Consider the following 11,392-nt stretch of genomic DNA (forward strand, 5'->3'; position numbering starts at 1 on the left):
TGGTAAAAGTCATTATTTTCCTTTCTGAGCAACAGTATTCCATGCTCGTCAGGCATTCTGGGTTTTCCATGTTGAAAGAAAAAATGGTGCCCTTTATCATTAAAAAAAGCAGCAGAGGTCCCAATTTTGACTGTAAGAACAAAGGCAGCAATTAAACCTCAGTAGTGTGAACTCTAGCAGCCCACGGGTGTCATTTGTAGATCTAAATCCAAGTGCACGGACCACCTTAGGAACACAAAAGAGCTTTTGTTATGTGTAAGCAAACAGATCTGTGCTATCGAAACAAAACTAAATACAGAATTCAGTTTGCTACATACACAGCTCTGCAAAGCTGTGTTGATTTGTTTCCACGTATTGGCTCCTAATTAAGAGAACGGGAAAATCAGTGTTTAATTTAGGAGGCTGGAACAGAAAAATGAGGAAGTTTTTTTACAAAGGAAATTGAAAGGAGTTCCTTGCAGGCTTAACTGCATGTAGACAAGGCAGTGACTGGGTTTTTGTTCAGTCTTTTCAGTTCTTTAAAACCTTAGAAAGATTAAACAGCACAGTAACAGGAGCCATGAAATTATACATAAACAAAATCAAATTATGCTGTGTTAAGATAAATGCAATAGAACAAGAAAAGATAATTTGTTATTTTTACAGCCTTTGCAAAAATCTTTTTCAGACTCATCAGGAACAGGAAGCCTGTAGGGTCAGAAGGTGGAAAGTGTTAATAGGAATGTTTGGGGACAAAAATCTTTCACAATCCATATTAAGTAACTCTATATTGAAAAAAACCTGAGAGATTCCTCTATGAGAAACTTGCTGGGATAGTATTAACAAAACCAGTCAAGTTGGAGTGCTATTGAAAGAAAAAAATTAATTACAACAAAAAATGGTTGAGCAAGGTGGAATTCCAGATTGCTGAGGGTCAAACAGCTGTGAATGTTCATAAACAAAATAAGCATGATTTAGGTGTTACTTTTGAGCACAGTATCATGCAGACCTCTAGTCTTTGCAAACCTTGCTTTATTCTTAGCAACAATTTTAAAACATCACTAGAAAATAATACACAACAGATCAAAAACATCTTTTTACTTTCATTATGTAGATCGCTGTGGGGTCCAGATCTTAAATGCTGTGAATTTCTTGTCAATAAAGAAAAAAATGGCAAGAACAATTAGAAGTGTAGAATTGCTTTAAAGGGAGGAAAAATTACACTGCATCTTTGATATATAAAGGAGGTGACTTAGGATAAATTAATGTCCACGAAGAGTGTAAATAAACAGAAAGTTACTACCATTTCTACTAACTCATTGCTTGGCCCCTTGTTCTTATCCAGCAATATGTTGAAAATGAAAACAAATATTTTTCAGGTTGCATACACTGAAACTGTAAAACACATTGTCATGGTATCTTACAAGCTAAGGGCATAAATAGAACCAAAATGTGAAGAAATGGCCATCAAATGCAGTTATTTTTGTCCCAGAAAAGCCTTAAAGCACAGATTGCAAGAAGGTGGGAGGATATAAACGGGAAGTGTTGTTACGGCACTTCTCCTTCCTTATGCTATTTTCATTTTTACCCTCTCTGCCTGGAGCAGGTGGCTGCGGGTGTTTGTGCTTCAAACTTCAACTCTTGTGTGTGTAAAGCCTCAGGTCGCTGAACAATCACCTGGCAAAGCCGGGTGGGTGAACAGCAGTGTCCACGTGGGAAATTGAATGTTTTTATTCTGTGCCTTTTGAGCAGCTTTTCAGCGCTGCTGCACCTCAGATGACCTTTGACTCAGGTTACTGGCCTTGGTGTGGAATTCAAAAAGATAACACTGGTAACTTTACAGATCGATGTTTATAAATATTTCTGTTTACATATACGTTTATAAACTTTTTTAAAAGGCAATGGGTAACAGCATAAAAGAACTGGCCTGAGGAGGTTTGATGTTTTTCATCCAGCTCTCCAGGATCTGCACTTCCGGCTCCTTCTGAGAGCAAAAGTCACAGGTGGCACGGGGCCAATCTACCGTGAAGTATCAGTTATTAGTTAAAATGTTTGTTAGTTAAAAGCCCGGGTTTCTCTCAAGCTAATTCAGGAGGATTTTCACAAACAGATCTGTGATAACTGGAGGACTGCACTGCGGACATCAGGGTCCGGCTCTGCCCTGCAGAAAGTTACGAGGAGCTGAGCTGCGTTCTGAACACGCCGGGGGGCCGAAAGCCTACATACACGGAGGCTGGAAGAGAGAATTCTCCATTTCCATTTCCGTCCCCCTCAGGCCGGGACGCCCTCAGCGAGAACGAGGCTCCCGCCCGCAGTGGCCCCGCGCAGGCGCGGGCAGGGAGGGGTGGGGGTGGGGGGGCGCTCCCGGGGGGGGCACTTCCGGCCTCGAGCTCAAAGCCGGTCAGCCGGGCGCGCCGCGGCCACGCCCACGCGGAAGGGGGCGGGGCCTCGGGCCGGCTCGGGCCGCTTACATAACGGCGTGGGTGGGGCCTGCGCGTGCGTCACGCGCTGGCTCCCGGCAGCCCCCGCTGCCCCCTATATAATCGGCGTCCGCGCGGCCGGGCGCCCACAGTGAGCGGCCCCCGCCAGCGGCGCCGGATCTTGTGCAACCCTTCGCCACCCGCTCTAAAGTGACCGGAATCGCTTCGCCCACCGCCACCATCGCCATGCCCGGGTATTCCAGCGACAGGGATAGAGGGTGAGTCCGGGGGCACGGCCGGCGCCAGCCGCCGCCAGCGTCCGGACTCTGAGCCTGCCCGTGGGGCTCTCGGGGTTGTTTTTCAGACGTTTAAGATGGCGGCGGGGCGGGGGTTGGGCCCTGAGCCCTTCCCTTAGCGCTCTCGCCGCGAGGGCTGGCTGGGTGGAGGGTATGGGGCTTTTTTAGGCCACCGATTGTGGACGACTGTATCGGTTCCTTCGCCTCAGAGCACCCCCCGCGGGTGTGCGATCGCTGAGAACAGCGCGGGGGAATTCTAAATTTTTTAATTTTTTTTTTTTTTTTTTTTTTTTTTTCTTGTTGGGGAAAAGGCCCTCACCCCCCTGGGGACGCCCCCCCATCCCGGACGGTCCCTGCAGACCCGTTCCCCCCCGATGAGAGCGGCGGGCGGGCTGCAGGTTTGTGGGTCAGTGGGTTGGCTGTGCTGAAGCCTTGGGGAGCTCTCAGCAGGGCGGTTCCCCTCCCTCCCTTCCCCCTCCCAAGGCTCGGGCTGTGGCCAGCAGGAGCCGGCCGGCTCCGCTTTGTGTTGTGTAAGCGGATGTTAATGGCCGGCCCCGCCATGCGGCGGCTGAGGGGAATCAAAATGCCGGCTGTGCTGCTGCTGCCTTTGTTCCTCCTCCCCCCGCCCAGCCCCGGCTCTAAAATGGCAGCGGCTGGAAAATGTGGCGTAGACAGAAATGAGAGACAAAGGAAACAGCGCTGGCAGGAAGCAGCGGCCGCTCGGGAAGTGCTGTGTTGTGCCGGGAAGGATCGTTCGCTGCGCCCGCCCGGCCAAAATTGGGAAGCGATCGGGGCGGGGGAAGGAGCCCCGTGCTAGGATCCAGCGCACGGATCAGCGCGGCTCCGAGCTGCGAATCGGGGCTTTAGAGATCCTCCTCCGAAAGGAGGGACCGAACCTGGAATGCTAATAAAGCGCATGGCCTCGTAAAATATCGTTGTTAAAATAAGTATGTCTTTTGGGACATTAAAAAAAAACGGTTTACGGGAAAGTTATCCCAAGGTTTCATAACTGCCCCTGTCTGCCTTCAGTAATAGGTGTGTCACTGGGACGGGAAACCATTTTGATCACGGGGTAGTGCCAAGGTTTTAATGCCTTACTTTGCTTGTTGTAACTTGCTGTTTGATTGCATCGTATGGACATGGGAAAGACACGTTATTTTAGCTTGTGAATAAGAATTGTGGCCAGGCAGATGGCGGTATCTACAGCTTAAAGTATGGTTTTTGAAGTTCCAGTGTCCTGAAACTTCAGTAGGTAGAGTTTATACACATGAATTCTAAAGTCCACCATTGCAGGTAGGCTGCAGAGATGGTGGTGAAGTTGTTCAGGAAGAAGGCCAAAATGTTACTCTTGCATTCTATGTTATGTTCTTTTTCCCCAGGTTTGGAGCCCCTCGTTTTGGAGGAAGTAGAGGTGGACCTCTCTCTGGGAAGAAATTTGGAAACCCTGGGGAGAAACTTACAAAAAAGAAATGGAACTTGGATGAGCTGCCCAAATTTGAGAAGAACTTTTACCAAGAACATCCGGATGTAGTTAGACGTACTGCGGTATGTACTTCATCTGGCTCTAGCAAAAGTAAACAGAAAGTGCAAACATGTTGAGGGTCATGAGGCCCAGTAGGCACAGATGAGGTAACTTTATATATAACTTTGGTATCAGAGCTTATTTCCAATAATGGGTGTTTTGTTTTGCAGCAAGAAGTTGAACAGTACAGAGCGAGCAAAGAGGTCACAGTTAGGGGCCATAACTGTCCAAAACCAATTATCAACTTTTATGAAGCAAACTTCCCTGGTAAGTGAAGACCAACATATATATTGATTGTTCTTCAGACTAGGTTAGGGCAACATCTGAATCCATATGTTTAAATTTTGTCTTCAAGCAAATGTTATGGAAGTAATTCAGAGGCAGAACTTCACTGAACCAACTGCTATTCAAGCCCAAGGTTGGCCTGTTGCATTGAGTGGATTGGATATGGTTGGAGTGGCACAGACTGGATCAGGGAAAACACTCTCTGTAAGTTTTGATTATGGGCTGGAATACTGCTGGATTTCAGCAGTGACAGTATGGCCTAGCCTAGTGCAGGGTGAATACTACTGGGAAGAGATAGTAATGAGATTTTTTCTTTCTTCCAAACAGTACTTACTGCCTGCCATTGTGCATATAAATCATCAGCCATTCCTGGAGCGAGGAGATGGACCTATTGTGAGTATTCCTAGATGAAAGGGGATTTTAATTTCTAGGGAATGTGACTGTATTTAACAGTCTCAGTTGGCCATGCTTATAAGAGTGCATAGCTGTTCTCTTTATTCATAAAGTGGTTCCTTGTTGGGGTAGTTTTCTGAGCAGATTCTATAAAAAAGTCCTAATTGGATTGTCCTGAAAATAGTAAAGAACAGGTATAGTTGTTTGATTTGGGTTATATTTTGGAAATTGCTATCCCCTGGAAGCTAGTGACTTTTGGGTATCTTTCACATATCTTCCACAGTGTTCAGTGGCAGTTGAGATGCCATGTAACTTGGTTTGCTGGTTTGGCTACTTAAATCTACTTCAGTCATTCTGGCACTGAACTTTACACTCAAAATTAATGTCAGATTAGGATCTTTGAGTATGTATTGAACTTAAAGCTGGTCATCCTATTTCTAGTGTCTTGTGTTGGCACCAACCCGTGAACTGGCCCAACAAGTGCAGCAGGTAGCTGCTGAATACAGCAGAGCGTGTCGTTTGAAGTCCACATGTATTTATGGAGGTGCTCCAAAGGGACCACAAATCCGTGACCTGGAAAGAGGTATGGATCAGCCTTGGTGCATCTCTCTCTGGGGCAGTGTGGAAACAGCTTCAGCTGACGGGACTGTTTGGTTTTAGGTGTGGAAATCTGCATTGCAACGCCTGGAAGACTTATAGACTTCTTAGAAGCTGGAAAGACCAATCTCAGGAGGTGTACTTACCTTGTCCTTGATGAAGCTGACAGGATGCTTGACATGGGATTTGAACCTCAGATCAGAAAAATTGTGGATCAGATAAGAGTGAGTATAAATTGTTCATGCATTTATCACTATAGCAGATACATATAAATTAGTGCCACTACCCTTTTTAAAGCAAGGGCAGTGCAAGCCTGGGTAGTTTTGGTTGGGTATCTAACTTACACTGTTTATATTGATCTTGCATTGATCTGATCCTCTCCAGCCTGACAGGCAGACTCTGATGTGGAGTGCCACATGGCCTAAGGAAGTGAGGCAGCTGGCTGAAGATTTCTTGAAAGAATATGTGCACATCAACATCGGTGCACTGGAATTAAGTGCAAACCACAACATTCTTCAGATTGTGGATGTGTGTCATGATGTAGAGAAAGATGACAAGTAAGTAGTCCTTAGGGGCAAAACATTCTGTGTTTTCTGTCAGTTTTACTTTATGAAATTTGAAATGAATGCCTTATTTTGATGGATTTTTGACATCAGTCCGAGACAACTTAAAAAAGGCAAGAAATGAGTTTAAACTTGTACAGTAGAAATCAAGTCTAAGCTCTAACCATAATCTCTTAATAATAGGCTTATTCGTTTGATGGAAGAAATCATGAGTGAGAAGGAAAACAAAACAATCGTTTTTGTGGAAACCAAAAGGCGTTGTGATGATCTTACCAGAAAGATGAGGAGAGATGGGTGAGTAGTAGCTAGGACTTCAATGAGCAACAGTCTTGAGTGTGCTCTAAGACACTACAATTAGGAATCAAAACTGTTAAGTCACCAGCTGTCAGTTACAATTCCCAGACTGGAGTTTACCAGTAGTCCAGTCTTTGACTAATGAAGCCACCAAAGGAGTGCTCTTTAGTCAATTTAGGTCTGTGTTTTCAGGTGGCCAGCGATGGGTATTCACGGTGATAAAAGTCAGCAGGAGCGGGACTGGGTTCTAAATGGTGAGTGTTTCAGCAGTTTGTGCAAGTATCTAATTTGTGCTACTTAAGGAAAAAATTGATTCATTTTTTGTGTTGCAGAATTCAAACACGGAAAAGCACCAATCCTGATTGCTACAGATGTTGCATCCAGAGGTCTAGGTTAGTAAAACTCGTAATGGCACTTGCCCAAAGCTTTTAAAGAAAGTCTATTGCTTTCTTTAACCTCTGCATTTTTCTAAGTTTTCTTCACATAAAGGTGCAGTCTTTGTGGCAAGGCCTAGGCATGACAATCGGAGGACTCGAGGGGGATGGAGGACTAGTGGAAATGATCGGCTGGCTGCTTCCAGTCAAATAGAGAGGTGAAAGCTGAGAGCATTGTGTGCCAGTAATCTTCAAAAGGCAAAGATCATCCTTTAAACTACTACCCCATAAACTGTTCTCTCATGAAATAAGCAGTTTCATTCACAGTTCACTTTGCCCTGGTATTTCTCTTCTCTCCATGCTTTGCATGATTTGCCATGGTGCAGTACTGTTAGTTTTGTGCATACTGTCTGCTGTGATCTGTGGGTCTTTGAATTTCAGTGAGTTTTTTGAAATGTTGAAGAACATAATTTTAAACTTCAATGTTCAATGAAATTTTTTTCAACCATGAAATGGAGAGAGCAGCTTTAAAATGTACTAAGCCTTGTACAAATTGGTGAGTACTGGCACATGAAATCTGAGAATAAAAGTCCACCTCTCACTTTAACAAGTGGGGCAGGAAAGCAATGGCTTTTCAATGCCTTTGAAAGTCGAAGTTCCTCCACCTATACATAGTCGTCATGTCGAGACCTGCCAGAGAGAGACACATTCTCAAGTGAACCCTGGCTTCTTGGAAGCGCTTGCCTAGACGAGACACAGTGCATAAAAACAACTTGGTGACTTTGGGGGGACAGGTATGTTTTTCTTGCAGCTGCGGTTCAAAGGTCTTGGCAAGACGAGCAGTGTGGCCCCTTTTTTTTGAGCTTCTAATGAGTGTGTATGTGAAGGACCTTGTATGTTTTTACTCTAAGGTCCTCAAATGAGCACATGAAGAGGCTGCTGTGAGCTTTAGTGGCCCTACTGCAAGAAGCTTTCAGATGTCACTTGATGATTTGTAAAGGGGACACTTGAGTTGGGAATGACAAGCAAATGCACACTCCTTATGGTAAGGTTTTGGATCACAGGGTGGGTGATGAGAACGGGATCAGACGGAGTGTGCGTAACTTTTCTCTTCCACATTACTCTTGCAGAAATGGATGATTCTAACACTGTTCTTTGCAGCCATTATTCCCTTTAAAATACTCTTGTCTAATGTTTATCTTCGATTTGGCTGTTGTGGTGTGCAAAACTTTGTACCTCGCTTTTTGCCACACTGCAACACTTTACAGATGTGGAAGATGTGAAATTTGTCATCAATTATGACTACCCTAACTCCTCAGAGGACTATATCCACCGAATTGGACGAACTGCCCGCAGTACCAAAACAGGCACAGCATACACATTCTTTACTCCTAACAATATTAAGCAAGTAAATGACCTCATCTCTGTGCTTCGGGAGGCTAATCAAGCCATCAACCCCAAATTGCTTCAGCTGATTGAAGACAGAGGTTCAGGTAAGGGCCGTTCTTGATCTTGGTGCATTGTTTTCCTCTCAGAACAAAATGGAAACTTCAGATTCCACCTCCAAAATAAATCTGGAAGGTGGTTTAATTACCAGTTACTGTGACCTCAGAAGGTATTTATTACACAAAAGCAAAAAAAAAAACAGCACCCAAATGCTCCCAGCCTAAGTGGTGCACCTACAGCTAGGGCAGGCCAAAGAGGCACTTCTTACTTGCCCTGAAATAAAAGACTAGTGGACTCAGTTTTGTGACTTTGTCCTCCTATGGCATGGAAAGAGAGAATGGACCCCAGTGTCCTGCTGGCAAGGTAAAAGTCACTTTTTGCCTTGATGCCATGACTTGTGCTACAGAGGAGAGTGTATGACTCCTCAAAAGTGAGACAGCTTTATCTAACTGGAGTCCAGCAAGCACCTGGAAAGCTTTTATAGTAAGTTTGAATTGCTGGGACAGAAAATAAATGGTGTTAAGCTGAACTGAAGAGCCTTTATAATGCACATAACTTTATTGTCTCTTTCACTAGGTCGTTCCCGAGGTGACCGACGTGACAGATACTCTGCGGGCAAAAGGGGTGGATTTAGTAGTTTTAGAGAGAGGGAGAACTTTGAGAGAACCTATGGTGCGCTAGGCAAGAGAGACTTCGGAGCAAAAACCCAAAACGGGGCTTACAGCGCCCAGAGTTTCAGCAATGGAACTCCCTTTGGGAATGGCTTTGCAGCTGCAGGCATGCAGGCCGGCTTCAGGGCCGGCGGTAACCCCGCAGGAGCGTACCAGAACGGCTACGAGCAGCAGTACGGCAGTAACATTGCCAACATGCACAATGGCATGAACCAGCAGCAGTATGCCTACCCTGCCACTGGTGCTGCTCCTATGATAGGTTACCCCATGCCCACAAGTTATTCTCAATAACTTAGTGTATTTAAATGTCTCAGTTTTTCATAATTGCTCTTTATATTGTGTGTTATCAAAACAGGATAGTTATTTAAGAAATGGGAAATGCAGAAATGACTGCAGTGCAGCAGTAATTATGGTGCACTTTTTCGCTATTTAAGTTGAATATTTCTCTACATTCCTGAAACAATTTTTAGTTTTTTGTACTAGAAAATGCAGACAGTGTTTTCAAAGTAAATGTACAGTGATTTGAAATACAGTAACAGAAGGCAGTGCATGGCCTTCCAATAAAGATATTTGAAGACCGATTTTTCTTTCAGATGACAATTTTCTCAACATGTGCACAACTTTACATTAATGATATGTCAAATGTTTTTATATTAAATTCTAGAAAGGTTTCTCAACTGTGTCTGATTAAACATTTAAGCTTACACAAATACCAGCCTTGCCTTGATTGGGCTAGATTGCTTAGCATGGCAGGCTCTGCTTTGATGGGGAAGAGAATTAAAGCTGGCTTCTAAGAAAGTATTGGAAACCGTGTTCTTCCTTGTCTCACTAGCGTAGGGCCAGTTCTTGGAAAAGATCATAACTCTGTAGTGGTGTTGCTAACGAGCTGCTACAAGCGTAGGAAGCTTCTGCAGCACCGTAACCGTCGCCTTCACACGAGCATATGTGCAGACCAGGCTTGAGTGTTGTGTACCCACAGCTGCCAGGCGTTGTGAGTTAGCATGCAGGCTTCTGAGCTTCAGAGAAACGGGAAGATCTTAGTATTAAAACTTCAAATTATACTTAAACTGGTATTGAGCAGTGATTTCTTTATGGAAGTGGGGGGAGGGAAGTGGGCTGTTGGTCCATGAAGCTACCTCATGGATTTTTTAATTTTTTTAAAAGGACTTTTAATATGTGCAAATGATTCTAATCTCAAAGCAGTGCCCGTGCTGAGTGAAGCAAAGCATTTCCTTGATGAACAGAACTGGAATACGACTTGATCCTGGGGTTAAAGTGCTTAATGCTTTCAAGCACAGTGTATTAAAATACTAGTTAATGCTAACTTTCAGTTCCTCCCTCTTGTTTATTAGTAACAGTGATGAGTTTTAAGTTCAACACTTAATGTGTTCAAGGTTGAATCTACAAGATTCTTCCTGTCATTTTGAACCTGAGTTAACTTTATTTTGCACTTAGGATCTTTTTGATTAGGCTGTGCTCAGTCCTTGATTACCGTTTCCCTCTGAGGTCCAGTTTGTGATGATCTCAACCAGCCTTATCTGCCTCTTAATTATTTCCTCCTCTTCTGTTAAGTTCCATCACTTGGCAGTATTTTGTGATCCTTCACTCCTGCTTTGAGAACTCCAGCCTGGAGGCTTGGAATTGGCCTACTGCAGTCTAAAATTGCAGGTGGCAATATATTTTGGTTTGGGGCTTTTTTTTCGGCGGGGGGGGGGAGGCGGGTAGGGGTGGGGTTTTTAAAATTTTGTTTTGGAACAGTGCTTAGTGTCACCAGGGGTGAAAAACAAGGAAGTAGATTATTCATCACTGAAGTACAACTTAATGCCTAAGTTTCCAGGTCAGTTGCCTGAAACAAAATGCATTGAAAAGCTGTTTTTGTAAAGTTTGGTTTAGTTTTTTTTTTTTAGCATTAAAAAAATAGTATTTTATAGTTTGCAAATTAAAATTGAGAGGTGAGAGTCTTTAACAGTGGTGCAAAACCTAAACTGGCAAGAGGTTTCCTCTGTTTTACACTCTTCGAAAGAGCCTTTATGTGGGGCAGTGTTTCCTGAGGGGGAAAATGTAGCATTTGCACATAAAATAATGGAAAGAGATGAGCTCTAGGAAGCAGCTTCGACATTACTGCCAGTGCAACTCTGGCAGAATTGAGCTCATGGTAAATCTGCCTTCGAACTAAACTTCAAGGCAATGCTTGTGCAGGCGAGAGCAGCAGCTCCTGCCACTGACCCAGTGCCCTACTAAGGCGGCCCGTCAGTGCCGGGCCCGGGGGAGGGGGCTGCGCCGCCCGAACCGGCGCGGGGATTATCCCAGCCCGAGCCTTTCCTGCCTGCGGCTGGCGGAATGGTTCCCGCCTCAGCCCCGCCTCCTGGCACGGCCACCTGCTCGTGCTGCAGCGAGTATGGAAATTTCCACTGCACTGCCTGCGCTCTGCCAGCGCCAGCCCGAGCGGCCGCGGGGAGCCGGGGGCCTCGCCCGCGCTCCTGGCAGCGGCTCCGCCGTGCCGCCTCCGCCTGCGCTCTGCCTTCTGCCTTTATGCGCCTCGGCCTCGCTGC

General features: G+C 45.0%; 2 protein-coding genes across 3 annotated transcripts in view; both read left to right on the plus strand.

Annotated features, from left to right (window-relative positions):
* Positions 1 to 11,392, plus strand: part of PECAM1 (platelet and endothelial cell adhesion molecule 1) — a 141,326-nt gene that overhangs the window by 72,217 nt on the left and 57,717 nt on the right. The gene's annotated exons all lie outside the window — the stretch shown is intronic.
* On the plus strand, positions 2,504 to 9,907 carry DDX5 (DEAD-box helicase 5). 2 transcript variants are annotated; one of them, XM_058852717.1, is made up of 13 exons: positions 2,504 to 2,653; positions 4,075 to 4,240; positions 4,388 to 4,484; positions 4,573 to 4,706; positions 4,830 to 4,895; positions 5,337 to 5,478; positions 5,556 to 5,716; positions 5,877 to 6,049; positions 6,239 to 6,349; positions 6,542 to 6,603; positions 6,682 to 6,741; positions 7,992 to 8,216; positions 8,746 to 9,907. In XM_058852717.1, the coding sequence occupies exons 1-13, from the start codon at positions 2,646 to 2,648 to the stop codon at positions 9,129 to 9,131; spliced, it is 1,791 nt and encodes a 596-aa protein (XP_058708700.1). In that variant the 5' UTR covers positions 2,504 to 2,645; the 3' UTR covers positions 9,132 to 9,907. The 2 variants fall into 2 exon arrangements, with proteins under 2 accessions (XP_058708700.1, XP_058708699.1); XM_058852716.1 differs by having other exon boundaries at positions 2,521 to 2,677.

Source organism: Poecile atricapillus, chromosome 17 (genome assembly GCF_030490865.1).
Source record: "Poecile atricapillus isolate bPoeAtr1 chromosome 17, bPoeAtr1.hap1, whole genome shotgun sequence".
Taxonomy (NCBI): domain Eukaryota; kingdom Metazoa; phylum Chordata; class Aves; order Passeriformes; family Paridae; genus Poecile; species Poecile atricapillus.

What these genes read in the sequence shown, in the direction of transcription:
- DDX5 (XM_058852716.1), top strand. Translation starts at nt 2,646, where the DNA reads ATGCCCGGGTATTCCAGCGACAGGGATAGAGG. An exon ending in TCCAGCGACAGGGATAGAGG is followed by an intron (nt 2,678 to 4,074) that starts GTGAGTCCGGGG and finishes CTTTTTCCCCAG; the next exon opens with GTTTGGAGCCCCTCGTTTTG. An exon ending in TGTTGCATCCAGAGGTCTAG is followed by an intron (nt 6,742 to 7,991) that starts GTTAGTAAAACT and finishes AACACTTTACAG; the next exon opens with ATGTGGAAGATGTGAAATTT.